Here is a 25598-nt window from a genome sequence, read left to right as displayed (position 1 = left end):
CTCCCAGCCAAGAGCCTGGAGCGGGACCCAGGCAGTGCGCGAGGGCCTAGAGGTAGCTGGACTCAGAAAGAACCCCGGGAGATCGCCAACGAGTGTGTGTGAGGGGTGAGGGGCTCCGGTAGGGGACCCAGGGTCAAGAGACAGAAAGAGACTATGGCTGAGCCCAAGATCTGCGATCTGTGCTCCTAGATCAGCTCCCGTTCCCCTGTTCTCCACCTCTGAAGCTTTGTCCACTAGCACTGAGAAACCTTCCTGGGCAGCTCTCCGGATTGCAGGAGGCAGAGTAATTCCCTGCTTTCTTCTAGGCAGGAGAGATGGAGCCGCCTTCAGCGCTGCTGGCCTTACCCGTTCCCATCACTGGCACTGACTGGTCCCTTCCTGGCAGTCCAGGCCCTTGGGACCCTGACCGTGCCAGCCCTTTCCAGGCTGGATCTGTGGGTGGGAAGGACAATGTCTCACTCTCACTATTTACAGCTCCTTTGGCAAGTGCTAGTCAATGTAATGTCAACACAAGCAAACAGTGTGTAAGGGGCACGGTCCAAACCAAGGCAGCCCTGGAGTGCGGCCGTGGGAGATGGGACAGGCCAGTCCCCTGCAAAGGCCAAGCTGCTTGGAAGGTGCAGTCATGGAGAGGAGCAGTCGGGGAGCCTGTGCGCCCTGGGTATTCAGGACAGAGAGTTCAGCTCCTCACAGCTTCAGAGAGCGTCCAATGGACAACTCCCTGCCTGCCACCCCTGCCTCCGCTCCCGATTCCCCTTCACCAAGCCCCCGCCTCCGCTCCCAAATCCCCTTGGCCAGACCCCCGATTCCCTTTCACCCGGCTCCTGCCTCTGCTCCCGATCCCCCTTCACCAGGCCCCCGCCTCTACTCCCAATCCCCCTTCACCAGGCTCCTGTCTCCGCTCCTGATCCTCCTTCACCAGGCTCCCGTCTTCACTCACCCCTCCTCTTTCACCAGGCCCCCATCTCCGCTCCCGATTCCCCTTCGCCAGGCCCCCGATTCCCTTTCACCAGGCCCCTGCCTCCACTCCCAATCCCCCTTGGCCAGGCCCCCGCCTCTGCTCCCAATTCCCCTTGGCCAGACCCCCGATCCCCCTTCACCAGGCTCCCGCCTCCGCTCCCGATCCCCCTTCGCCAGGCCCCCGCCTTCGCTCCCGATCCTCCTTCACCAGGCTCCTGTCTCCGCTCCCGATCCCCCTTCACCAGGCTCCCGTCTTCACTCACCCCTCCTCTTTCACCAGGCCCCCGCCTCCGCTCCTGATCCCCCTTCGCCAGGCCCCCGCCTCCGCTCCCGCCTCCCCTTGGCCAGGCCCCCTCTCCGCTCCCGATTCCCCTTGGCCAGGCCCCCGATTCCCTTTCACTAGGCTCCCGTCTCCGCTCCCGATCCCCCTTCACCAGGCTTCCGTCTCCGCTCACCCACTCCCCTTTCACCAGGCTTCTGTCTCTGCTACTGATCCCCCTTTACCAGGCCCCCACCTCCACTCACCCACTCCCCTTTCACCAGGCCCCCACCTCCACTCCCGATTCCCCTTTCACCAGGCCCCCACCTCCACTCCCGATTCCCCGTCACCAGGCTCCCATCTCCGCTCACCCACTTCCCCCTTCACCAGGCCCCCACCTCTGCTCCTGCTGCCCATCAACCAACTCCGGCAGATCTCAGGTGTGTGGAAGTTGTGACCCTCCCCTGGCACGTGGTTTCTCTGCTCAGTGACAGATTGCAGATGTGATGCAAGCTCCTGGGACAGTTCCTGTTGCACCTTCCCTCTTATCGAGCCTCAGAGTGCAAAGCTCAAAGTTCTGCAAGTGGAGCTGAGCTTTGGTGTGTGAATGACAGAGCCCTGGAATGGCCAGGCTGCGCACCCCAAGTCGCTTGGACACTGGCTGGGAATCCAAGGTATGCTGTGGTGTACATTGTGGGAGATAACGCATCCTGCCGGGCAGATCTGGGAACAGCCAGGGGCCGGAGAATTCTGTCTCCAGTTCCATTTGTGTCTTTGCTTAGGCTAGTTCTAAAGTCGTCCTGAAACCTGTTCTTTCCCCTCCAGCAAATGACCGTGCTGTTTCCTTGGCACTGTCTGCCCTGCGCGTGTCCAAGTCTGGAGCAGGCTGATCCCTCACACACTCCTTACATGGGCTTGTTCTCGCCACAGGAAGAAACGAAGCTTAATGGAGACTGGAGCAGCCTCCGGCCCGTTCCCTTTCAGCCCTGAAGGAGGCATTTTTAAAACCTCAGCTTTGCTCCTGTGAGTCCTGGGAAGGGCTGGTGATAGTGAGGTGCCTGCCGCGGGAGGACTGAGCTGCTCTGGAGTTCTGAGCATCATTTGACTTGGCTGGTTTGTGGCACAGGCTGAACTGGTTTAATCCAATGATGTGATTTAATGAGGACAATAAAATCCTGCTGAAGTGCAGCCCTCCCAGCGAAGGGGAGATGCTGGCCGCACAAAGGAGGGCTGGTCCCAGCAGCTGGACCATTGCAGCTCTCTCCGTTTGCTGCCCTCTGAGTCCGTTCTAGCAAAGCTTCCTTCTTTCCAGCATGCTGGTGAGGCAGCGGCGTGAGACTGGCCTGGCTCTGCCGCCAGTGGGGATGTCCCCCGCCTCTCTCCCGCTTTCTGCGGCCGTGACTCTCTCAGGTGCGCGCTTGCCAGGCAGTGCCAGGGAGCTGCTCGACGCCGGAGACAGCAGGGTGGCTGTGGACAGCGGGACCGGGGTTCCTGGGCCAAGCCTTGCAAGCCTCCTCAGCTGCGTCCTGTCCCCTTTCTCCTGTACTCTGGGAAGGTGGCGGCAGATGCTGGTATGTATCCCAGCAGGAGCAGTTTGCTCCCAGGAGCAAGAGGAGGGTGGGACGTTGTCTGCTCGGTTGCCTGAAGGATGGGAAGCTAACGAGCCACCTCTCTATCTAACGCAGTAGTAAAGTGTCAAAACAGGGGCTGGGGCGGGGTACGGCTGTGAGCAGCAGGATTTTCTAGTGCCATCCAGCACTTCAGCATGAACCCATGCTCGGGTCTCCGTCAGGGCACGTCCCGGTGGTACAGGGCTGTTGGAGCGGGCTGCAGAATCCACTGGACAGGCTGGGTTTGCTCTGCCCCCCTCTGGGGAGCAGCACAGCAGCTGGTGCCAGCGCTCTGACGGTGAGGAGGAAACGAGGCAGTACAGGAGCCTTGGGGGCCCCCTGCTCTCCTCTGCAAGACTAACTGGGACCCCAGGATTCCGGTGGGGCTTGACTTCGGAGAGCTGGAGGGTGCAGAGGGCAGTGGGGAGTGTGCAGGGTGGGAGCCGGGGACCTGACTCTCAAGGATTTCCTGCGTGCCTTGGGGCAAGACATTTCACTTCCATGTGCCAGAGCTTTCTGCTCTGTAAGAGCAGGCACCTCAGCGATGTGCTTTTGGAACGTGTCTTTAGGGCACATGCCAAGTGCCAGGCTTTCAGTAGCTTTGTCCTTAGCCAGATGTGGGCCCTGCCCTTGTTCTTTCTGCATGGGGTTGTCTCTCCTTATTCTGTGCGGTGATGGGGTGGGGTCCCTTTTGACAACAGCTGCACTGAGAGCTCGGGGCTCTGCCCTGCTTCAAGATGGCTGTGTCCTTGTTTTTCCTTGCTTCGCTCAGCACTGGCTGTTGTCCTAACACTGTCCTGGTGCCACCCCTGCCCCTTGTGAATAAAGCTGCGTCGCTGCCCGATGGCACTGTATTGTAACGCACTGACCCAGCCTCCTGCCCTGTGTCTGGGAGCTGCACTACTAAACTTTGGGACCTCTACACCTTTCCACCCAGCCTGGTGCAGCTCCTGGGACAGACACTCCACAGCCAGCCAGAGCAAGTGGAGCAGTGCGGAGGTGCCGGCGGCCAAGTAGCATAGGCTGAAAGGTGTTTGAGGGAGTTGAGCTTGGCAGTCTCTGTGTGCTCCGGGGCGCTGAAGGTGGGAGCCTGTGGTCAGACATGGCGCCTGGATGGACAGGCTAGTGTAGTCAGCCTGAAAGGGACAGACTCTCCTATGTCTCAGTCTGTGTGTGCATATGCACACGTGTGCATTTCCCTGGCTCTGTGTATGCTTTTGCATTTCCCTGTGTGTACACATGTGCATTTCACAGTATGTATGCGCATGCGTGTTTCCCTGTGTGTGTGAGTGTCCATGCATATGTGTGTGTGTTTGTGCATTTCTCTGGGTGTGTATACATATGTGCATTTTGATGTGTGCATACATTTGTTTATTTTTCTGTGTGCACATGTGTGTGTGCATTCATATGTGTGTTTACGCATGTTCCTAGGTGTGCACGTGCACATTTCTCTGTGTGTGCATGTGTGCACTATGCATTTCTGTATGTGCACATTTCCCTGTTTGTGCATTTCTCTGTGTACACGTGTGTGCGCATTTCTCTATGTGCATTTCCCTGTGTGCATGTGTGAGTATTTCCATATGTGCATATGTGGGGACTTACCACACACACACACACACGCACTATTATATAGTATACAGAAGGTGCTGGATGTGCAATGACTCTGTTGTAAACATGTACTTGTTATTCAGCCAGAGGGGCTGGTCCGTCTGTGTTCGTGCAGTGTCAGTTCTGGCACTTACAACCCAAAGATTGGAAGGGGCTAGGGTTTGCTTTGGGATCAGGACTGCAACATTCAGAGCCATAGTAATTGCTCCAGTTCGTGCCTTGAATGCCCTAAGAGCAAAGCCAGCTTGGAATCCTGAACCCTGCTCAGCTCAGGTTATGGCCTCCAGCATACAGCAGGAGAAGCAAGTCCCTGTCACGGCGCCCTCCCATGGAGACTTCCTGGCTCCCCCAGCCCCGAGGGGCGAGCTGAGTTTGATTACTGATGATAGGGCCGCACACTCTCCAGTTCCCCTTTTCCACCCCGTCCTTCCCACCTGCACGGAGCAGCTGGGGATATTTATCACCCAGTCATGTGTTCATTAGCACCAGCTTTCAGTCCCGCAGCAGGGCCAGGTTAGCCAGAGCAGGAATCGGTTTGGGGCGGGTCGCTAGCTGCCTGGCTTTGGCAGAAGGCCCAGGAATGTGCGCTAAGAGGAGGCAAGCGGGGCCGGAACTGCTCCTGGAGTGGGGCTAAGCTCATGTGAGCTTTCCAGTGGCAGGTCTCTAGTCTGTGTTGTGGCTAACAGGCTGACGGGCAGCTCCTGCACGGGGCGTGTGTCAAGCCGTCCCGCGGTGGCTCAAGAGCATGAGCACCAACCCCAGGGCAGACTGTTAAGAATCAGGGCACAATCCCAAGCGGACTGAGTTCTGTACTTGTAGTTCACCAACAAATTATCACGTGTAAACTCCTCAGGCACCACAACAGCCTAAAAGTGGGGTCACAGACAGTCCCCTTGGGCACTGTGAGCTGTCGCACCAGCCAGGGGAGCCTGCCTTTGTGATGGATGGTCCCTTACCCCACCAATCACAGCAATGTTCAGGTTCCTTCCAATGCCAAAGGATCAGTCACTTATCCCAAAGTCAGTTACACCCTAGATCTCATGCCAAAGACAAGGCTGGTAGCCAATCCTGCAATAAACCACATACAGATTTATAAATAGGAAAAGGAAAGAGTTATTTATGAGGTTAAAGCAGGTAAATGTGCATGTACAAATGAGTTACTATCTACAGTTTCCAAAGGTAACAGAAGTTTCTATAGTAAGCAAGCTCTAGATGTCCTTTAGAGCTAACCCAGGCTAAGCTCTTGGGATCCTTTGCTTATGCACAGACCTTGCCCCCCAGAGTCCAAGCAGCAATAAGATCCAGTTGCCTCTTGTTGGGGGGTTTTATTCCCTTTCCCCCTTATGCTTTGAGCTGCAAACTCAGCTGATGGGAGGAATCCACTTGCAAGACTCATCTTTTTTGAGGGGGGTTAGAAGTAAACAACGAAGTATTTTGTCCTCCTCGACGTTTCACTCTAGTCCACCTGGCGTCAATAGGCCTTCCTTGTCAGGCAGAACGGACCCCTTCTGTTGGAGCTCAGCGCTTCACGGCCCTCTCCTGTCCGCTGATTGACACAGCCCAAGTCTACACGACAAAATTAAGTTGACCTGAGTTACGTTGACGTACAGCCACGGCATGTCCACACTCCGCTCCGTGTGTCCTCGCTAGCAGTGCTAGCATCAGTGCAGAGAGCAGTGCACCATGGCAGCTGTCCCACTGTGCAACTTGCCACCATCTAGCGCAGTGCTTTGGGAAGGGTTTGCAATGCCTGCAAGTTGCACAGGGGTGACTGGGAACATGGTTTCAACATCCCTTGATGCAGTTTTCTCCATCCCATAATTTTATCTGTCCCATAATGTCTCGCGCCTCGTTTCAAAAGCCCTGCAAACCCGCCCATCTGCTGTCGATGTGTGAAGCCTGGATCCTGCACAGCCGCGCACTGTTGTGATGTGTCGCGAGGATGGGGCACCTGACCCTGCAGGATTTGCAGAGCCGCCAGAGGAGACGCAGGGAACCTGACGATTCCTTGGAGGCCAGCTTGCTGTAGGACGTAGAAAGAAACAATTCAAGGTTGCTGTTGGCATTCATGGACGGGGGATTGCTGGCTTAGGCCCGAGAAATGAGCACTGACCGGTGGGATCACATCATTATGCAGGTTTGGGGTAACAAGCAGTGGCTGCAGAACTTTTAGATGTGCAAGGCTACATTTCCGGATGTGTATGTGCTGAACTCGCCCCAGCCCTCTGGCCCAGTGACACCAAAGTGAGAGCTGTACTGACAGTGGAGAAGCGAGTGGTGATCACTGTGTGGAAGCTTGCAACACCAGATTGCTCCCAATCAGTCGGGAATCAATTTGGAGTTGGGAAATCCACCGTTAGGGTGCAGGGCTATTAATCACGTCCTGCTACGAAGGACTGTGAGTCTGGGCAACGTGCAGGACATAATGGATGGGTTTGCAGCAGTGGGGCAATAGACGTCACACACATCTCTACTTTTGCACCAGACCATCTCGCCACAGAGTAATCAACAGAAAGGGCCACTTCTCTGTGGTAATGCAAGCGTTGGTGGATCACCAGGGATGTTTTACTGACATCAACATGGGATGGTCAGGGAAGGTGCCTCATGCACGCATGTTTGAGAACACAGGTCTGTGCAGAAAGCTGCAAGCAGGGACCTTCTTTTCAGACCAGAGGATCACCATTGGAGATGTTGAAATGCCAGTAGTGATCCTGGGAGACCCGGCCTACTCCTGACTCCTGTGGCTCACAAAGTCCTACACCGCCACCTTGACAGCGGCTAGGAGAGCTTCAAATCCAGGGTGAGCAGGTGCAGAATGATGATTGAATTCCTTTTGAAAGGCCACTGGCACGGTCTACTCACAAGATTAGACCTCAGGGAAAAAAATATCCCAATGGTTATAGCTGCCTGTTGTGTGTCTCATAACATCTGTGAAGCAAAGGGGGGACGTTTCTGCCGGGGTGGAGGGCGGAAGTGGAACAGCTGGCTGCTGATTTTGAGCAGCCAGATAGCAGGGCTAGAGGAAGAGCTCAACAGGGAGCACTATGGCTCAGGGAGGCTTTGAAAGACCATTTTAATAGCGAGCCGCAGTAATGCGTGTTGCTGTAGCATGCTCTGCCTGGCATTGTTTTCGCACCCCAGTATGAACCTTGTAATGAGTGTGGTGTGTATAGTAATATAACATTGCAAATGCACCTCTGGCTACTATCTGTGAATGATGTCAGCCCCAGCCAGCATATGGTGTGAACTAATAAAGATGAATTAAGTTTCCATAAATAGACTTCTATTCCAAACCCAGGTAAACAGACATATGTATAACGGAATGAGACTTTCTAAATACAGGGAAAAGAACCTTTCAAGGGGAAAGAACAGTCATTTCCATTTCACAAGCACATACATTTCACCAAGCACTGTGGACACTGCAGCACAGCCCTGAGCTTGGCTCTGGGTTCCCTACCTATGGATCACAAGGAACCTGGGACAGCAATCCAGTGTGAATGGGAGCAGCTCCCACTGGCTGCAGCGAGACTTCAAATCGCTTGGTGCCTCAGTGCCAGGACCATGCAGGACCCAGGTACAGCTCAGGGTGCACCTGCCCTGGGGCCAGATTCTGCCCTTAGCCCATGCCCGTCGGATGTCAGGGAGTGTGTGTGAATGGGTGCATGGCGCTTTGCACCGGCTGGCAGACACCCGGCTTATTGAGCTAATGAGATTTCCCGTTGCTAACAAGAGGAAGCCAGAGCTGCATGTGAGGTGCTGGACCAGGCTTGGCAGTGAGGCATTTCATGCATGGACCATCCCCGCCGTCTCTCTTTGGGTGTGTGTGGGGGGGTGTTATATGCACAGGCTGAGGTCTGTGTACTGGGCTGCGTTCCAAGGCTGGAAATGGATCTACATTCAAGTCTGGCTCCATGATAGCTGAGCGCCTGGTGTAATCCGCTCAGCCAGGGAGGAGCAAGGAGCTAATGGTAATCATGGCTCTTGTGCCGAGTGCTGGGTAAACAGCTGAAGTGGAGTGGCCTGTTGATAGCTGTGGTCTCAGCCCACAGCCTGGAGCGCAAGGTGCCTGTCCAAGTCAATTCCACAGAATGCCGGGGGAGGGAGATTTAGCAGAGGCATCTGAAATCTGGCCTTGCTGTTAACCAAACCTGAAGAGCACTTAGCAGCAGGGCCTGGCAGGGGAGCGGGAGGGGGAGGGCTCTGCTCAGATCGCTATCACCCACTGCCTCCACCTGCTTTCTCCGTCTGCCCAGCCAGCCAGCAATAACGGTCATGCAGAAGGCTATGGAGGAGCGCTAGCAAGGTGCCAACTCCAGTGAGTGCCGATGCACAGCACCAGTGCCACTCCCTGTGCTTGTGCTCTGGAGTGCTCAGAGTGGCAGTTCTAGCAGGATTTGGGGGGTGCACCTGCGTGTGTACCTGGGCATGTGGACGGGTGTGTGGAGTAGAAGGGGACTGGGCCCTGCCAGCAGAGGGGAAACAGGCGCCTTGTCTGGCAGCTGTGGCTCTGGGGCACATTAAACCACAGCAAATGCGAACGTCCTTGGCACTGCAGCTCTTTTCTCCCTTCCTCGCTTGTGGATTCCCTCGGGAATGGTGCTGGCTTGGGTGGCAGTTGCACAGTGCAGGGACTGCTGGGGTTAAAGACATCACATATTTTCCAGTAGAAAGTAGTTTGGAAACATAGCGGCAGAGTTTCTATTTGCAGGAAGCATTACAACTGGTCTCTTGCTTAGTGTCGCCTGAGGACAGGGCAAGCTGGAAAAGCTGATGCCAGGAGTTTAAATCTGATCTATAGATTTGCCTGGTGGCACCGTGGTCACCCACCTGCCTTTTCTCAGCAGGTAATGGTGCCTCTGGGGAGCTCCAGCAGCGCCCTCAATAGAACAATGGGCACAAAGGAGCGCGCTGTCTGGGGAGAGGCTGGTGCGTCTTCAGCTAGCATTTGACATGGACATTAATAACTGCAGAAGCAGAGGCTGGCTGCTGCGCTAGCATCCCACAGAAGCTCTGATGTGGACGTATATAGGGCACGGGCGCTGCTAGTTCTCATGCAGCGGGCGGAGCTGCAGGTTGGGTATTGTTGCAGGTAGACGTGGATGCTGCTAACTGGGATTCAGCTCCTCACTGAGAGAACAGACTTGGTATGTGTTTCACTGAAAGTTTTGTGGTGTGTGGGCTGTGCCTTTGATCTGTTGTGAACTGGCTGGGGCTTGAAGTGTCCGAAGAGACAGCATGAACCCAGAGTTTGGAGCAGAAATGTCCTTTTAAATCAAAAGGTGTCTCTTCAGTTTCCAGGACTCCCTGCTCCAGTTCTGGCTTTGGTCTCTGATGGGGGAATCTGTTCTGTTTCACCATTGCTTTGTAACCTTGCAAAGTGATGATGAATGAGATCTTCTTTCACAGGATTTAAAAACAAACGCGACAGCATTAATGGGAGAAATGAGCTGGGGTTTGTAGGGAGTGTGGCTGTTTGCAGTTTCCCCTCAAGTGCTGGGCTGTTCCAGCAGGGCCCTTTGAAGAAACCATCCTGTGGCAAAAGCAACATTTACAATGTGAGCGGCAGACAATGGGCTTTCTGTTGAAAGTGGTGCTGCCGCTCGCTCGTTGCTTTTGCAGACATTTATCAAATGGGTGTTGATCTAGCAGCCAGCTTTAAACTGACCACTTCAACAAACTCCCGAATCTCAGCGGGAAGAGAGGGGGAGGGTGGAGGAGTTGGACACAGGAAAAATGTAGCTGGGGCCAAAAATCCATTTTCTTGGCGGTGTGTATGAAGCCAGCAGTTTAGGGAGGGCGGGCTCAGTGCTGTGACTATAAGTTGGGGAGATTTCTTCTTCTTCGTGTGTTTCTCTGATTGCTAGGAACGTGCTGCACGCAGTTAGAGCTGCCCCTCTGCTCTGCTCTGTGCTGGGAGGGTGTTTGTACCCTGCTCTGATGTGTCCTGACACTTTCAGAAGGCCGACACAGTCTTGCCTGCTTGGGTGAATTCCTCTGCTTTGGGGACAGCCTGCATGCCCTGTGAACTCCAGCAGCATGATTTGTGGGCATGTGCATCCTGTTCTGGGATTCTCCAAGAAGGTTACCCAGTTCACGGGGCTACTCTCCCCCAGTTGCTTGTTTTCAAGGCTGTCTGGGACGCTCCATCTCCTGGGCCGCAGTGGGGGGTTGCAGTTTTGGGAGAGGAGCCTGTCTAGTCTGGAATATGCTGCCCTTGTGATCGTCTCCCCAGATGGATCAGTGCTGTGAGAGCGCAGGCGATGGGCACCCAGGCCACACGGCTTGGAGCCTGGCTGCTCCCCGGGCACGGGCGCCAGGTGAGAGTTTGTGAGAGTTCGCCGATTAAAACCAGTTGCCATGGCTACCAAAGAGTAACATGGCGACAGGAAATGGCTGAGAGCTCAGCGGGCTGAGCCGAGCGGCGCCATGCCTGCCCTACGAGCTGCGAAAGGCGAGATTGCTGGGGTTAGCACACTGACCTGGCAGGGAGCGCGCTCCAAGGCAGCCAAGCGCGCAAGTGCCACGAGCTTGCTGGTTTTAATCTAGTCGTTCGCATTACATCACCAGCCTCCCCCGCCCCCCATGGGACAGCATTTGCATGGTGCCCCCGGCATGGCAGGACAGGCGGGCGGCCGTGCAGGAAGGCAGCAGAGCTCAGAAGAAGCTCTGTGCCTGTTCTCTGCATGGCGCTGGCTGTCATGGGTCTTCGGTTGATGAGCATCCAGCCCCCTGATCTACCCAGAGAAATCCAAGGCAAGCCCCTCTTTCCAGGAGTGAGGAGTGGAGTGCAGGCAACAAGGGCTTGTGTCATAAACCATTGCAGCTTTCGCACACTCGGTCCCTCTCCCTGACACAGACACCCGGCTATGCACACTGCCCCCCCTCCCAGCTTGAGATCTGACTGCCAGCGACTGTCTCTCGGGGGCCTGGGAAGCTCTGGCGGGCTGACCGCTCAGGGAAGGTCTGTTGTTGCTGTTTGGCTGCTGCCGTCTCCAAGATGCCATCACTATATATTATTCCGGAGTTGAACAAACAAGCTTGTTTACAGTTCGTTTCTAGAGCGTGCGGAGCCTGGTCCTTTTATGGACATGTGGTGTGGTCACTGCAGCAGTGAGGGCTGCGTGATACCCTATTAAGACTTAGTTTATCCAGAGCTATCAATTGGGGATGACAGTAATGGGGTAATGGGATTATTCCAGGCTGCTGACATAGGATCATTTCCTTCTGCAAAGGCCTTTGTCTCCTTCCAGGGCTCAGAGACATTTCAAGCAAGGCTGGCTTTTGGTTTTGTTTGCTTTTCAAGATCCAGACGGTTGCAAGGGCACCCACTGTCCTCGCACCCCCCGAGCCGATTGGACAATCGATTCTACAGCACAGGCTGGTGTTGCTGATACATTTCTTGTTCTTCGCCAGTTCCATAGGCTCAGTGCTGCCAAGGTGCAATAGTTAAGCAGAGTTGCTGTGAGATCCCCCCGTGAATGGGGCCAGCGCCTCATGCTGGCCTCTGCGCAGGTGAGTCTCCCACTCTGGCCCTGCACAGGGGCAGCCAGTGCCTGGATGGCAGTCCCCTCCAGGTGAGCAGCCGGGGGGAGCCGAGACGCCCAACATCCCTCTCAGCATCCTGTCCTGGTTGCCCCCGCTAGCCAGGCTACGGAGACAGCACACAAACAACCCCCTCGTGCTGGCCCAGTCACAATCCCAGGGTCAATGCTCAGTGCACACAACGAGCAGAGGGAGGAGGGAGACCTCTCCTGTTGGAATTTATTGCAGAGATTGGTGGGGGCCAGGTGCCCCCTTGGCCTGGGAAGAGGGGGGCCAGGTGCTGTTGTTGACCTGTGTAGCTCCGGCAGGTTTCTGCAGTAGAAGTCCCTGTCATGTCCCCTTTGCTGTCTCCCTTTCCCCCTCCCTGTGCCAGTGCAACCCTGGGCCTGGCAGGGGCACTTTCCTGCCCACTGATGAGATGCCAGTTTGGGTGGCAAGCCCTCCTCTTTAAATCACAGCTCTGGATAACTTGCACCCTAGAGTTGTGGTGCTGTGGATTTTCAATAAGCCTTGGAACCCTGGGAAGTGCCAGAGGACGGGAAGAAAGCGAATATCGTGCCAATATTTGAAAGGGTAAATGGGGTAACCCGGGTAGTTATAGGCCTGTCAGTCTGACATCAATCAATAAAGAATTAAAGGAGAGTAACAGGGTAGTTGGCCCATTAGAGGAACCTGGGCTCAGCTGGCCTGTTCCAGTCCAGGTGCTGTCAGCTGGGCCAGTGAAGAGGGTGGGGGACTAGAGGAGGCCAGGTGAGATCCAGTGGTTCAGTCAGGAAGAGCAGGAGTTGAGAGCTGCCACAGAGAGAAGACGGTTCCTGGGAGAGGGCTGAAGGCAGGAGAGCTGTAAGGCGGTGCTGGCTGGAGTCCCCAGGCCAGAGAGCCAGGGCCGGAGGGCTGGAGAGGGCTGCAGGAAGGCAGCTGCAGAGGGGCTGACCCCCTGGCGTCTCCTTGCCAGAGAGCTGGGTCCTAGAGGAACCATGAGAGAGAGGCTGTGGGCGCTCCGGCTGGGAAGAGCAGGGTTGTGCCCCGGAAGGAAAGCCTAGGGTGGCTGTTCTGGCGGGGGGTCAGAGGACGACTGTTAAAGAGTCCAGGTCTGATGCAAGACACCAGAATGGTGGGACTGAAGCCTGGATTTTAAAACTGACTTGCACAGGTTGATGGGAGAGTTGGTTTGGGACTTTGGTACTGTGTTTTGGTTAATAAACTGTTGATGAACTAGAGAATAAGCTGGTATGGACTTCCTGGGAACCCAAGAGGGAAACTGAGGTGAGGGCCACTTGCAGGGTTGCCACAAGGGAGCACCTCAGAGGAGGTCACTTATTTGCAGAGGGTAATATAATTAATGCCAATCAACATGATTTATGGAAAATAGATATCTAAATCAAACTAACTTGTCATCCTTTTTTTTCTATGAGCTTACAAGTTTGGTTGATAAAAGTAATAGTGTGGATGTAATTGACACTTCTGTAAGGCACTGACTTAGTACCGCATGACATAATTAGAATGATATAAAATTTACATAGTAAATGGATTATAAATCGGCTAATTAATGGGTCTCAAAATATAATTATAAACAGGGAATCATCATTGAGTAGGGGTGTTTCTAGTGGGGTCCTGCAGGTACCAGTTCCTGGCCCCACGATATTTAACGTATTTATAAATCAGTGGCTCTCAGCCTTTCCAGACGACTGTGCGCTGGAGGCTGATTTGTCTCACGTATCCCAAGTTTCACCTCACTTAAAAACGACTTGCTTACAGCATCAGACATAAAAATACAAAAGGGTCACAGCCACACTAATACTGAATATTTGCCGACTTTCTCATTTTTACCAAATAATTATAAAATAAATCAATTGGAATATAAATATCATACTTACATTTCAGTGTATAGTACATAGAACAGTATAAACAAGTATGAACATTGTATGAAATTTTAGTTTGTACTGACTTGGCTAATGCTTTTTATTTAGCCTATTGTAAAACCAAGCAAATATCTCAATGAGTTGATGTATCCCTTGAAAGACCTGTGTGTGCCCCCGGAGTACACGTACCCCTGGTTGAGAACCACTGTTGTAAATGACCTGGAATACAACATAAAATCATCATGGATAAAGTCTGCAGATGACACAAAAGTTGGGGGCATGGTTATGAAGAGAACGGGTGACTGATACCAAGCAATCTGGATCACTTGGCAAACTGGGTGCAAGCAAACAGTATGCATTGTAATGCAGCTAAATGCAAATGTGTCTGTCTAGGAACAAAGGATGTCAGCCATACTTCGAGAATGGGGGACTCTGCTGGGAAGCAGTGACTCTGAAAAAGATTTGGGCATTGTGGTGAATAATCATCTTCCAGTGCGATGCTGTGTCCAAAAGGGCTAATGCGATCCTGGGATGCATAAACAGGGAAATCTTGAGTAGAAGTCAAAAGGTGTTTTGACTGCTGCTGGAATCTGTGTCCAGTTCTGGTGTCCACAATTCGAGAAGGATAGCGAAATGTTGGAGAGGGTTCAGAGAAGAACCATGAGAATAATGAAAGGATTAGAAAACCTGCCTTATAGAGAGAGACTCAAGGAACTCAATCGATTTAGCTTAACAAAGAGAAGGTTAAGGGGTGATATGATCACACTCTAGAAGTACCTACATGGGGAACAAATATTTAATTATGGGCTCTTCTGTCTAGCAGAGAAAGGTCTAACATGAGCCAATGGCTGAACGCTGAAGCTAGATAAATTCAGATTGGAACTAAGGTGTAATTTTTTAACAGTTAGAGTAATTAACCACTGGATCAGTTTTCCAAGGGTTGCGGTGGATTCTCCATCACTGACATTCTGAAATCAAGACTGAAAGTTTTTCTGCTCTAGAAATTATTGTGGGGCAATTCTCTGGCCTGTGTCACACAGGGGGCGAGATCACATTGGTCCCTCTGGCCTCAGAATCTCTGAATTTCACACAGGCACCCGACAGACGGGGCTGACTTTCAGCTGCTGATTTGAGCCCAGTGACCAGAGAGAAATTCTGCGTCTGTTATCTTTTCAGGAGTCCCTGAGCTGCCCAGGCCTCTGCGTGTTTCGTTTGGGGCCAATAAAGTTTCCTTTCCGTTTGGTGCACACAGAGCCAGGTGAGCTCAGGGCTGCCCCTCCTCCAGAGATCTCTGCTACCTCTGAGCTATCCTCTGCTCTGCTCTTGCTCTCACAAATCGGTTCCATTCCAGCAGGCCTCTCCTCGGGTGCTGACCTCCCACTGTGCAGTGAACACCATGGCTGGAGCTCGCACTGAACAGTCTGGAGATGGAAAACCTGCCGTGTGGCTCTGGAGAGGGGCGTCTGTTCATATCCTGCTCACAGGAGACCCTTTGATTGAATTTGCACAGATTTAATTTAATCCAAAAATGTTTCTCATCTTAAAGGAGCTTGTTCATTTCCTGTTAGCCCTTATCTGATGCGGGCATCCAACAATATTAAATGTAAGGATTGATCTGATAGGCAGCGTTCAGGCGCGAGCAGAGACTGACACGGGGATTGCTGCGAATCAGGATGCACTAGGACAAGTCACCTGTGTAGGTTTTCCCATCATTATTTCATGAAATGATAATACTAATGAATGTGATATAAACGATGCCCAAGCTAGTGTGATTGCTGGGCACACTAGGTAGGATGAGCACCACACAGCAAGTTTGGAAACATCCAACATCTGTACAAGGAATTGTCCTGGGGGTGTGAAATGGCTCGTGGAACTGAGAGTATGGAGCATTTTAGCTCCAAGTCTCTGGTTTGACTGCAGATCAGTACTATCCGAAATCTGAATGTCATGACAGTTGTCTGGGGGCCTGGGTCTGGGGTGTGACCGCAGCATGTGTAGACAGACCCCAGCTAGTTGTGATCCAGCTAGTGTGAACAACAAGAGTAGTGAAGCCTCAGCAGCAGCACAGGCCACTCACACATGTACCCAGGATCCTGGGTCGGCGGGGTTAGTCCATACAGCTGCCCTTGATGCTGCTGCTTCACTGTGATTGTTACTTGAGCTGACTTTGGTCTAGCTATGTCTACACACATCCCATGTTTGCCCGCTGCAGCAGAGAGGCCAAGGAGTGGGTGGGTGTGTCTACTCAGCTCCCCTCTCATTGGAGAATCAGGCTGCCCTGGTCTGGGGAGATGCAGGCCGGCAGTGTACCTGTTCTGGATAAAGAGAGGATTTCGGGCTCCAGAGGTGTCAGGCCAGTCTATTCCTAACTGCCCTTCCTTGCACACATGAGCGAGGCCTTCGGCTGGCTTGCTGCACGGGGCAGTTATTGACCGGCGCTCCTGTACCCGCTGCCTGCAGTGACTCAGAAGTGTGAGTACCAAGCTCAGAGCAAACTGGCAGGAACCAGGTCAAAAACCCCACCCTAGCCGTGAGTTCCAACCAATTATCCAACTGGTAAAGTCCCCAAGCACGTAACAGCTGAAAGGTGGGGTCACAGACAGTCCCCTTGGGTACCCTGATCTGTCGCACCAGCCAGGGGAGCCTGCCTTTGTGATAGATGGGCCCTTACCCCACCAATCACAGCAACATTCAGGTTACTCCCAGACCCAAAGGACCAGTCACTTAAACTGAGCTGGGGTATCTTACATCTCACATCAAAGACAAGGCTTGTGGCCAATCCTGTAATAAACTATCTAAAGCTTTATGACTAGGAAAAGGAAACCAGAGTGTTATTTACGAGGTTAAAGCAAGTAAACATAGGTACACAAATGAGTTGCAATCTTAAGTTTCAAAAGGTAATAAAAAGTTCTATGACTGGCAAGCTCTAGATGTCCTTTGGGGGAACCTAGGCTAGGCAGTTGGGGAATCTCTCGCTTATGCCTAGTAACACTTTGCTCCCCAGAGTGCCCCTGAAAACCAGACCTTATGACTACGGGCTGGGCTCTAAGAACATCTGTCCTTTCAGGATTGGTCCGTCCCATGTCACCTGTTCCCCTGTGTCCCAGGTGTTGCTGTATCACTGCAATCTGCCACTAAGGGGGTAGCCATTCTAAAACCAGTCAGGGACTAGTGAAGCTTGGTGCCATTCGGGAATTCCCCAAGCTTCCCGCAGGTGTAGGAATCTCTAGGGGCTCTGGGTCCCTTGACTGCAAGATGTCTCCAGGGTGCACTGAGTCTGGCATGTGGGGTGCAGGAAAGGGCCCCAAAGTTCCTAGAAGACCTGGTTGTTCTAGGACAGAGCCTGCTGTCTGTGCGGTGCCCAGGGCCCCCTGTGGCATTGCCCAGTACTGGCAGCAGTTTTATTGTTGCATGTGAAATCTGATGGTGAGCGATAATCTATACAAACTGGATCTGTGGGCAGAAGGAGCACTTAGCCGGTGGTTCGTTAGCTCTGCAGGGAGAGGTAAATGATTTCCCCAGGGCTGGGAGTGCCCGCACTGAGAGAATTGCTGCTGCTTGGTATTTGGTTTCAGAACTACCTTGTTCTTGACTTTATGGAGCAAAGGAGTAAATCGGCAAACTTCCCTGGGAGAGTCGCCTCTCGCAGGTGGTTGTTGTCCTCTTCTGAGAGCAGGACACCTTACGGCCCAGCCTCTGCTTCACCTCTGCCCCCTGCTGCCCAAAGAGAGAGCGGGAGAGCAGCAGGGCACCCCTGGGCCTAGCCAGGGCTCTTCAGCATTGCCTGGGGCTGTAGCACCGGGGAGCCAAGTGGAAAACGAGGCTGTTCACAAACATGCTCACTGGAGTCCCTGTGAAACAGCCGTGAAAGGACATAGCGCTTCAGACAGAGGGATGTGTGTGTATGTGTGTAGACACACACCTGTTATTGTCCTATCCTGATTGTAATACATGGTAGGACTCAGGGGTGCGTGATGGAGACACAGTCCCCCCCGCGCACACACCTGTCCTCATGGGGTCGGGAAAAAGAAGGAAAATCAGTGAAAGTCTTTTAAATGTCAAGTATGAATTAAAGCTTTCATTGGGACAACAGCTCGTCCTCCTGTTGCTTTTGGCTGCAGAGCGCTTGTGTCAGGAAAGCCCCGGTGCACAGGGTGCTAGATGAGATTGAAAGTGGGGATAACTGCGCTGGCTGGGAAAAGAGAAAAGCTAGTGGAGCTGGGCTGGAGCCACGTTAAACACGGGCCCAGCCCACGGTCTGATGAGCCGCTCCGAGACCTGGCAAACTTGCACCAGCCTCTAGCACAGTCATAGAATCATAGAATCTCAGGGTTGGAAGGGACCTCAAGAGGTCACCTAGTCCAACCCCCTGCTCAAAGCAGGACCAAGCCCCAACTAAATCATCCCAGCCAGGGCTTTGTCAAGCCGGGCCTTAAAAACCTCTAAGGAAGGAGATTCCACCACCTCCCTAGTAACCCATTCCAGTGCTTCACCACCCTCCTAGTGAAATAGTGTTTCCTAATTTCCAACCTAAACCTCCCCCACTGCAACTTAAGACCATTACTCCTTGTTCTGTCATCTGGTTCCACTGAGAACAGTCTAGATCCATCCTCTTTGGAACCCCCCTTCAGGTAGTTGAAAGCAGCTATCAAATCCCCCCTCATTCTTCTCTTCTGCAGACTAAACAATCCCAGTTCCCTCAGCCTCTCCTCATAAGTCATGTGCTCCAGCCCCCTAATCATTTTTGTTGCCCTCCGCTGGACTCTTTCCAATTTTTCCACATCCTTCTTGTAGTGTGGGGCCCAAAACTGGACACAGTACTCCAGATGAGGCCTCACCAATGTCGAATAGAGGGGAACGATCACGTCCCTCGATCAGCTGGCAATGCCCCTACTTATACAGCCCAAAATGCCGTTAGCCTTCTTGGCAACAAGGGCACACTGGTGACTCATATCCAGCTTCTCATCCACTGTAACCCCTAGGTCCTTTTCTGCAGAACTGCTGCCTAGCCACTCGGTCCCTAGTCTGTACCAGTGCATGGGAATCTTCAGTCCTAAGTGCCAGGGCTGCCCAGAGGATTCAGGGGGCCTGGGACAAAGCAATTTTGGGGGCCCCTTCCATAAAAAAATGTTGCAATACTCTAGTAACATGTATTTGGAAATGTAAAAAATAATCAGTGAAATACATTCAAAAAATATTTTTTAATAATTTGAAAATACACGAAATACATTATTTAAAAACAATAAATGCTTTAATGGTATGTATACATTTGCAATTACATAATGTGCTGTCGCTGGGTGATTGTGATGGTTGGTGCCAATGGGCTGTCGCTGCCCGGGGGTGGCGCTACTGTTGCCCAGGGCTGGGTGGGGAGCTGGGCTCTGGGTTGGGGGGTGATCGGCTCAGAGGGGCTGGGCTCAGAGCTGGGGGTCAGGGCTGTGGGGGGATGGGGTCGGGGGGTGCCCGGCTCAGAGGGGCTGGGCTTGGAGCTGGGGGTCAGGGCTGGGGGGTGCCCGGCTCAGAGGGGTGGGCTCAGAGCTGGGGGTCGGGGGGTGCCTGGCTCAGAGGGGTGGGCTCAGAGCTGGGGGTCGGGAGGTGCCCGGCTCAGAGGGGCTGGGCTCAGAGCTGGGGGTCAGGGTTGTGGGGGGCTAGGGTCGGGAGGTACCCGGCTCAGAGGGGCTGGGCTCGGAGATGAGGGTCAGGGCTGGGGGGTGCCCGGATCAGAGGGGCTGGACTCGGAGCTGGGGGTCAGGGTTGTGGAGGACTGGGGTTGGGAGGTGCCCAGCTCAGAGGGGCTGGGCTCGAAGCTGGGGGTCAGAGTTGTGGGGGGCTAGGGTTGGGAGGTACCCGGCTCAGAGGGGCTGGGCTTGGAGATGGGGGTCAGGGCTGGGGGGGTGCCCGGCTCAGAGGGGTGGGCTCAGAGCTGGGGGTCGGGGGGTGCCTGGCTCAGAGGGGCTGGGCTCAGAGCTGGGGGTCAGGGCTGGGGGGGTGCCTGGATCAGAGGGGCTTTCCATGCTACTTACCCCCTCTCCCAGAGCCTCAGCGAGCCGCGTCCAGGCGCTCCCGCCGCTCAGCCCGCCGGAGCTCGCAGCCCCGCCCCCCATTACCACACGACTCTGAGCCAGGCCGCTGCAGCGCTGTCCGGGGCCGCTCCTGGACGCGGCGCGCTGAGGCGCCGGGGGATAGGGGAAGGCAGAGGCGGGCGGGCAGCTTCCGACATTCTCGTGGGGGCCCCTGCGGGGCCTGGGACAAATTGCCCCACTTGCCCCCCCTTCTGGTAAGTGCAGGACTCTGCACTTGTCCTTGTTGAACCTCATCAGATTTATTTTGGCCCAATCCTCTAATTTGTCTGGTCCCTCTGTATCCTGTCCCTACCCTCCAGCATATCTTCCACTCCTCCCAGTCACAGGCGCCGGCTTCCTTCAGGTCCCAAGGGTGCTCAACCCCCCGCTTCGCTCCAGGCCCCACTCCCACCCACCCCTTTTCCCAAGCCCCACCTCTTCCCGCCCAGTTGCTTTGATACCGGGGGCTCCCAGCAGACTCGCCCAGCTGCGTGCCCCAAGGAGAGAGGATTTCTTAGTGCCTGCAGGCTGCTAGGGGTAAGCTGTGCCCTTTCCCAAGCCATGCCTCATCCCGGACCATCCTGGAGCACTGCTATGCCCAGGCAAGGTGGCACCAGCTGGCCCACGAGTGCTGGGCCCTGGCTCAGAGCCAGCCAGCAGCAGCAGCAGCAAGCGACCTCGGTGCTGCCTGCTCTCTTGATGTGATCACAGGTCTCACTCTATGGGGTGTTTGTCTCAAAGCCCAGCTCCGAGCTGTGGTTTCCTGAGAATCTCACCTTCCCCGTGGGAAAGAGAGCCCGTGGCTGGCCCTGCTGCTGCAGAACTGGGGGCGGCCGAGGCTCGAACACCAGAAGGTGAAGAACAAACCTGACAATGCCCATTTGAAAAGATCCCATGTTTTTCTGGGGCCTGGCTCATGAGAGCCCCACGGTGCTGCATGGGGGTGGGAACCCCAGAGCAAGAGGAGCACCAGGCAGCAGGGGGTTGGGATCTGGGAGCCCTGAGTGAGTGGCATGTGGCCAGCCCAAGGCAGGCTGTAAGTGCAGGCCCAGGCTGGGCTGAGCCTTGGGCAATCAGCAGATGAACAGGGGCCGGCACTTCCCCTTTGCTTTTTGTTCCTGTGGCGCAGGAGGGGCAGGAGCTGCCAGACGAGTGTGTCTGGTTTCACTGCCTGCTTCTCCCTGCTGCAGCCTGGCCCCTGGTGCTCGGAGAGCCAGGCCAGCTCCGCCGGATCTCTGGGAGGCTGAGCCAAGCCACAGCGGGTGCTGGGGTGCCATGCAGGGTAAGGACGGTGCCTGTTGGTCACGGGCTCTGGCTGAGCCCATCTGTGTCTGGAACCTGTGCCGGGTGCCCGTAGCCAGACTGTGCCGAGCCAGCCTAGCATGGCCTCGTGCACTCTCAGTGCCTCGTCCCCACCACCCCCAGGGTCTGTGGCTGCCGGTGTCTTCAGCTCTCCGAGTGGGGCTGCCATGCCAGGTCTCTCTGAGCTCGGAGCAGCAGTCCTGCTGGCGACATAGCTGCTCCTGGCACTCCATGGGGACCCGTCAGAGAACTCTGAGTCAGGCGGACCCTGCCACGCAACAGAGGGTGCCCCACTTGCAAGCAGCCCAAGCCCTATGGCAAGGTGGGGCTCATGGGACAGACTGGGAGGATGGTCAGTGGGCACAGACTGGGGCTCGTGGGAAGCCCTGGGTTCTGGGTGGGCTCTGCAAGGGTCCCTCCAGAGCCGTGTCTTCATGAGGGCTACCGGGCCATGCAGGCTGCCAGCAGAGGTCCCTGGCTTGTGCCTGGTGCTGAGGCTGAGGGGGGCGTGTAGGTAGTCCAGGCCTGGGTAAGGAATGGTGTCCCTAGCCTCTGTCTGTCGGAGGGTGGAGATGGATGGCAGGAGAGAGATCACTTGATCATTACTTGTTAGGTTCACTCCCTCTGGGGCACCTGGCATTGGCCACTGTCGGTAGACAGGCTATTGGGCTAGATGGATCTTTGGTCTGACCCGGTACGGCCATTCTTATGTTCTTATATGATGCAGTCCTGCCATCGTCTGCCCCTTCTCCTTGGCACTCTGAGAGCCCTCGGCAGGGACGGGGTTGGGAGGCCGGGCCCGGCTGTAATGAGGATAATAAAGCATCATGGCCCCTCGTTCTGTGGGTCGGTGGTTGGGGCTGGAAGGACATTGCCCAGTGCTGCCTCCCCCGACACCAGCAGAGGGCAGCACGCTCCACTCCAGAGCTGGAAGAGCTGCGGCCTGGCCCAGCCCGTTGTGGGCAATGACCCAGCAGTGGGGCTGAATCAACATATTGGGGGATTAGAAATCGAGAGACCTCGGTACGACCCCTCCCCCGGGACACTGGGGGATGTTGCTGGCTCCCCTTGGTGCACTGACGTGGGGAATGTCCCTGACTCCCCTTGGCTTATTGTTTCCCCCCTTTTGTCCTGTCTTTCCCTGGCAGATGCTTGAGACGGACACTGAGGAGCTGAGGGTGATGCCCTCTGAGGAGGAGAAGGTGGCAGGGGGCGATGCCTGCCCGGACGCAGAAGGGGCAGCAGAGGGGGCGTTGAAGGAGGCTGCCCTGGGGGCCCCACTGCAGGAGGAGAAGGTGGTGATTGCAGCCGAGTGTGTGGAGGAGCAGCCTGGCTCCAGCCCGGCCTTTGTGATCCCGGAGTTGCGGCTGGACAGCACGGCGGACGGCCCGACGGACGAGGAGGATGAGGAGGAAGACGAGGACGAGGATGAGGAGGAGGACAGTGACCAGCTCTATCTGGAGAGGAGCGAGGGGAAGCGCTGCAGCATGATTGAGCCATCGGGCTGCGAGCCGGCCTACACCCTGACAGTGCAGGGCTCCCTGCGGCGCCGCACACACAGCGAGGGCAGCCTGCTGCAGGAGACGAAGGGCCACTGCTTCACCTCCGACACCACCCTCAACTGCCTGGACATCCAGGGCCCCCAGACCCGCTGGGCACTGCCCTCGCCCAGGACCCTCAAGAAGGAGCTTACCAAGAACGGGGGCTCCATCCACCAGCTCGGCCTCCTCTTCTCTGGGCACAGGAAGGTACGTGAGCCAGAGCCCCCCGCTCCCTCCCCTTGCCAGGCTGCTCTCCCTCGCGGTGGGGAGGAGCTGGGGGGTGCCCTCCCTTGCTGGGGATGTCCTGCTGTCAGGAGGGCTGACGGCTATCTCGGCAGGGTCTGACCTCCTCTCCCCCACGGAGGGGTCCCTCTGTGCCCCGGGGATACAGGCCTGGAGCCAGAGAGAGAATGGGGGAGGCCGGACTAATGCCTTCCTCATCTGCATGGCCCTGGGCAGATCCAGTCCCTGGCCACGGGGTTACGGGGGGACATCTGGGGAGGTTGGCATGGGGCCCCAAGCACTGAGGCTTCTGCCACCGGGCTGACAGGCCTGTGTCCCTGCAACCCAGCCGCTGGGGGTGCTGTGTGCCCGTCCGCCAGTCCTCATCCTGTGACCACCCTGCCCATGGAGGACAAGTCACTCTCTGAGCCCGAGTGCCAGGCCCCAGCCCAGCTGTCTCCAGAGCCCAGGCACTGTAGGATCTGCCACCAGCATCCCCAAACTCCCACCCCCACTGCAGGGCTGAGGCTGTCCTGCTACGCTCCAAGCCGCAGCATGGCAGATGGCAGCTTGGGTTCCGCTGTGGTGCCGGTGGGGTGAGCGGGCAGCATTCACGGAGCTGCTGTGCCTTTCCTCCAGATTGGGCTGGTTTGGGGTGTGTTTTTGGTGCCCCCTCCGGGCAGCCCAGTGCAAATTCTGCCCCAATGTCCAGCCCTGGGCTCATAAGACCCAGCCCCTCCGCCCCCAGCATCAGTGCTACCAGTGCCTCTGCAAGACAGGTGGGGATCCCCTCCTAGCCCCAGGAAACCAGAGACCCCCAGCCTGGAGCCCCATCCCCCCAGCAGATTGATGGTGCCTGGCACGGGGGAGCTGAGCCCTCGCCCCACAGGGAAGGGCGACTCTGCCAATGATGTCATTGTCTGGCTCCTCTGGCAGCACCGTCTGATCCCCGCCCCTCAACAGCTTCCTCCCCATCCGGATGTTTAATGTTCAGTCCCGTGCTCACACAGCGTACGTGCCTGGGGGGAGGTGCCCCTGGCAGCTCCCTGCTGCACCCACCCGGGACTCCCCGCTCAGTGTTGCAGGGGCAGGTACAGCCCTGCCACTGTGCCCTGCAGAAGTGCTCCTCCTTGACCTGTGCAGGGGACACATCACCTTCATATTGGTGCACAGAACAAAATTCATGTGGTGTGGGTGGGGATGAGGGGTTTGGAGTGTTGGAGGGGGCTCAGGGCTGGGGTAGAGGGCTGGGGTGCAGGGGGGCTGAGGGCTCTGGCTGGGGGTGCGGACTCTGGGGTGGGGATGGGGATGAGGGGTTTGGAGTGTGGGAGGGGGCTCAGGGCTGGGGCAGAGGGTTGGGGTGCGGGGGGGGCTGAGGGCTCTGGCTGGGGGTGCGGGCGTTGGGGTGGGGATGAGGGGTTCGGAGTGGGAGGGGGCTCAGGGCTGGGGCAGAGGGTTGGGGTGCGGGGGGGGCTGAGGGCTCTGGCTGGGGGTGCGGGCGTTGGGGTGGGGATGAGGGGTTCGGAGTGGGAGGGGGCTCAGGGCTGGGGCAGAGGGTTGGGGTGCAGGGGGGCTGAGGGCTCTGGCTGGGGGTGCGGGCTCTGGGGTGGGGATGGGGATGAGGGGTTCGGAGTGTGGGAGGGGGCTCAGGGCTGGGGCAGAGGGTTGGAGTGCGGGGGGGCTGAGGGCTCTGGCTGGGGGTGTGGGCTCTGGGGTGGGGATGGAGATGAGGGGTTCGGAGTGTTGGAGGGGGCTCAGGGCTGGGGCAGAGGGTTGGGGTGCAGGGGGGCTGAGGGCTCTGGCTGGGGGTGCGGGTGTTGGGGTGGGGATGGGGATGAGGGGTTCGGAGTGGGAGGGGGCTCAGGGCTGGGGCAGAGGGTTGGGGTGCAGGGGGGCTGAGGGCTCTGGCTGGGGGTGCGGGCTCTGGGGTGGGGATGGGGATGAGGGGTTTGGAGTGTGGGAGGGGGCTCAGGGCTGGGGCAGAGGGTTGGGGTGCGGGGGGGCTGAGGGCTCTGGCTGGGGGTGCGGGCTCTGGGGTGGGGATGGGGATGAGGGGTTCGGAGTGTGGGAGGGGGCTCAGGGCTGGGGCAGAGGGTTGGGGTGCAGGGGGGCTGAGGGCTCTGGCTGGGGGTGCGGGCTCTGGGGTGGGGATGGGGATGAGGGGTTCGGAGTGTGGGAGGGGGCTCAGGGCTGGGGCAGAGGGTTGGGGTGCGGGGGGGGCTGAGGGCTCTGGCTGGGGGTGCGGGCGTTGGGGTGGGGATGGGGATGAGGGGTTCGGAGTGGGAGGGGGCTCAGGGCTGGGGCAGAGGGTTGGGGTGCAGGGGGGCTGAGGGCTCTGGCTGGGGGTGCGGGCTCTGGGGTGGGGATGGGGATGAGGGGTTCGGAGTGTGGGAGGGGGCTCAGGGCTGGGGCAGAGGGTTGGAGTGCGGGGGGGCTGAGGGCTCTGGCTGGGGGTGTGGGCTCTGGGGTGGGGATGGAGATGAGGGGTTCGGAGTATTGGAGGGGGCTCAGGGCTGGGGCAGAGGGTTGGGGTGCAGGGGGGCTGAGGGCTCTGGCTGGGGGTGCGGGCGTTGGGGTGGGGATGGGGATGAGGGGTTCGGAGTGGGAGGGGGCTCAGGGCTGGGGCAGAG

The 25598-nt window shown here is 56.4% G+C and overlaps 1 protein-coding gene across 10 annotated transcripts in view; it reads left to right on the top strand.

Moving 5' to 3' along the window:
• Window positions 1-25598, top strand: part of RGS3 (regulator of G protein signaling 3) — a 220711-nt gene that overhangs the window by 172428 nt on the left and 22685 nt on the right. For 5 of the 10 annotated variants that reach the window (XM_054007250.1, XM_054007252.1, XM_054007249.1 and 2 more), the window contains one exon: window positions 22354-22953. In XM_054007250.1, the coding sequence (XP_053863225.1) occupies window positions 22354-22953 (600 nt within the window). Of the gene's footprint in view, window positions 1-1821; window positions 1894-2244; window positions 2791-9518; window positions 9582-11852; window positions 11950-21100; window positions 21186-22353; window positions 22954-25598 lie in introns of those variants that run through there. The other 5 variants (XM_054007256.1, XM_054007255.1, XM_054007257.1 and 2 more) reach the window with 5 other exon arrangements.

Source organism: Malaclemys terrapin, chromosome 17 (genome assembly GCF_027887155.1).
Source record: "Malaclemys terrapin pileata isolate rMalTer1 chromosome 17, rMalTer1.hap1, whole genome shotgun sequence".
In the NCBI taxonomy this organism is placed as follows: Eukaryota; Metazoa; Chordata; order Testudines; family Emydidae; genus Malaclemys; species Malaclemys terrapin.
Note: the sequence above shows the minus strand (reverse complement) of the source record. Positions and strands in the feature narration are given on the sequence as shown.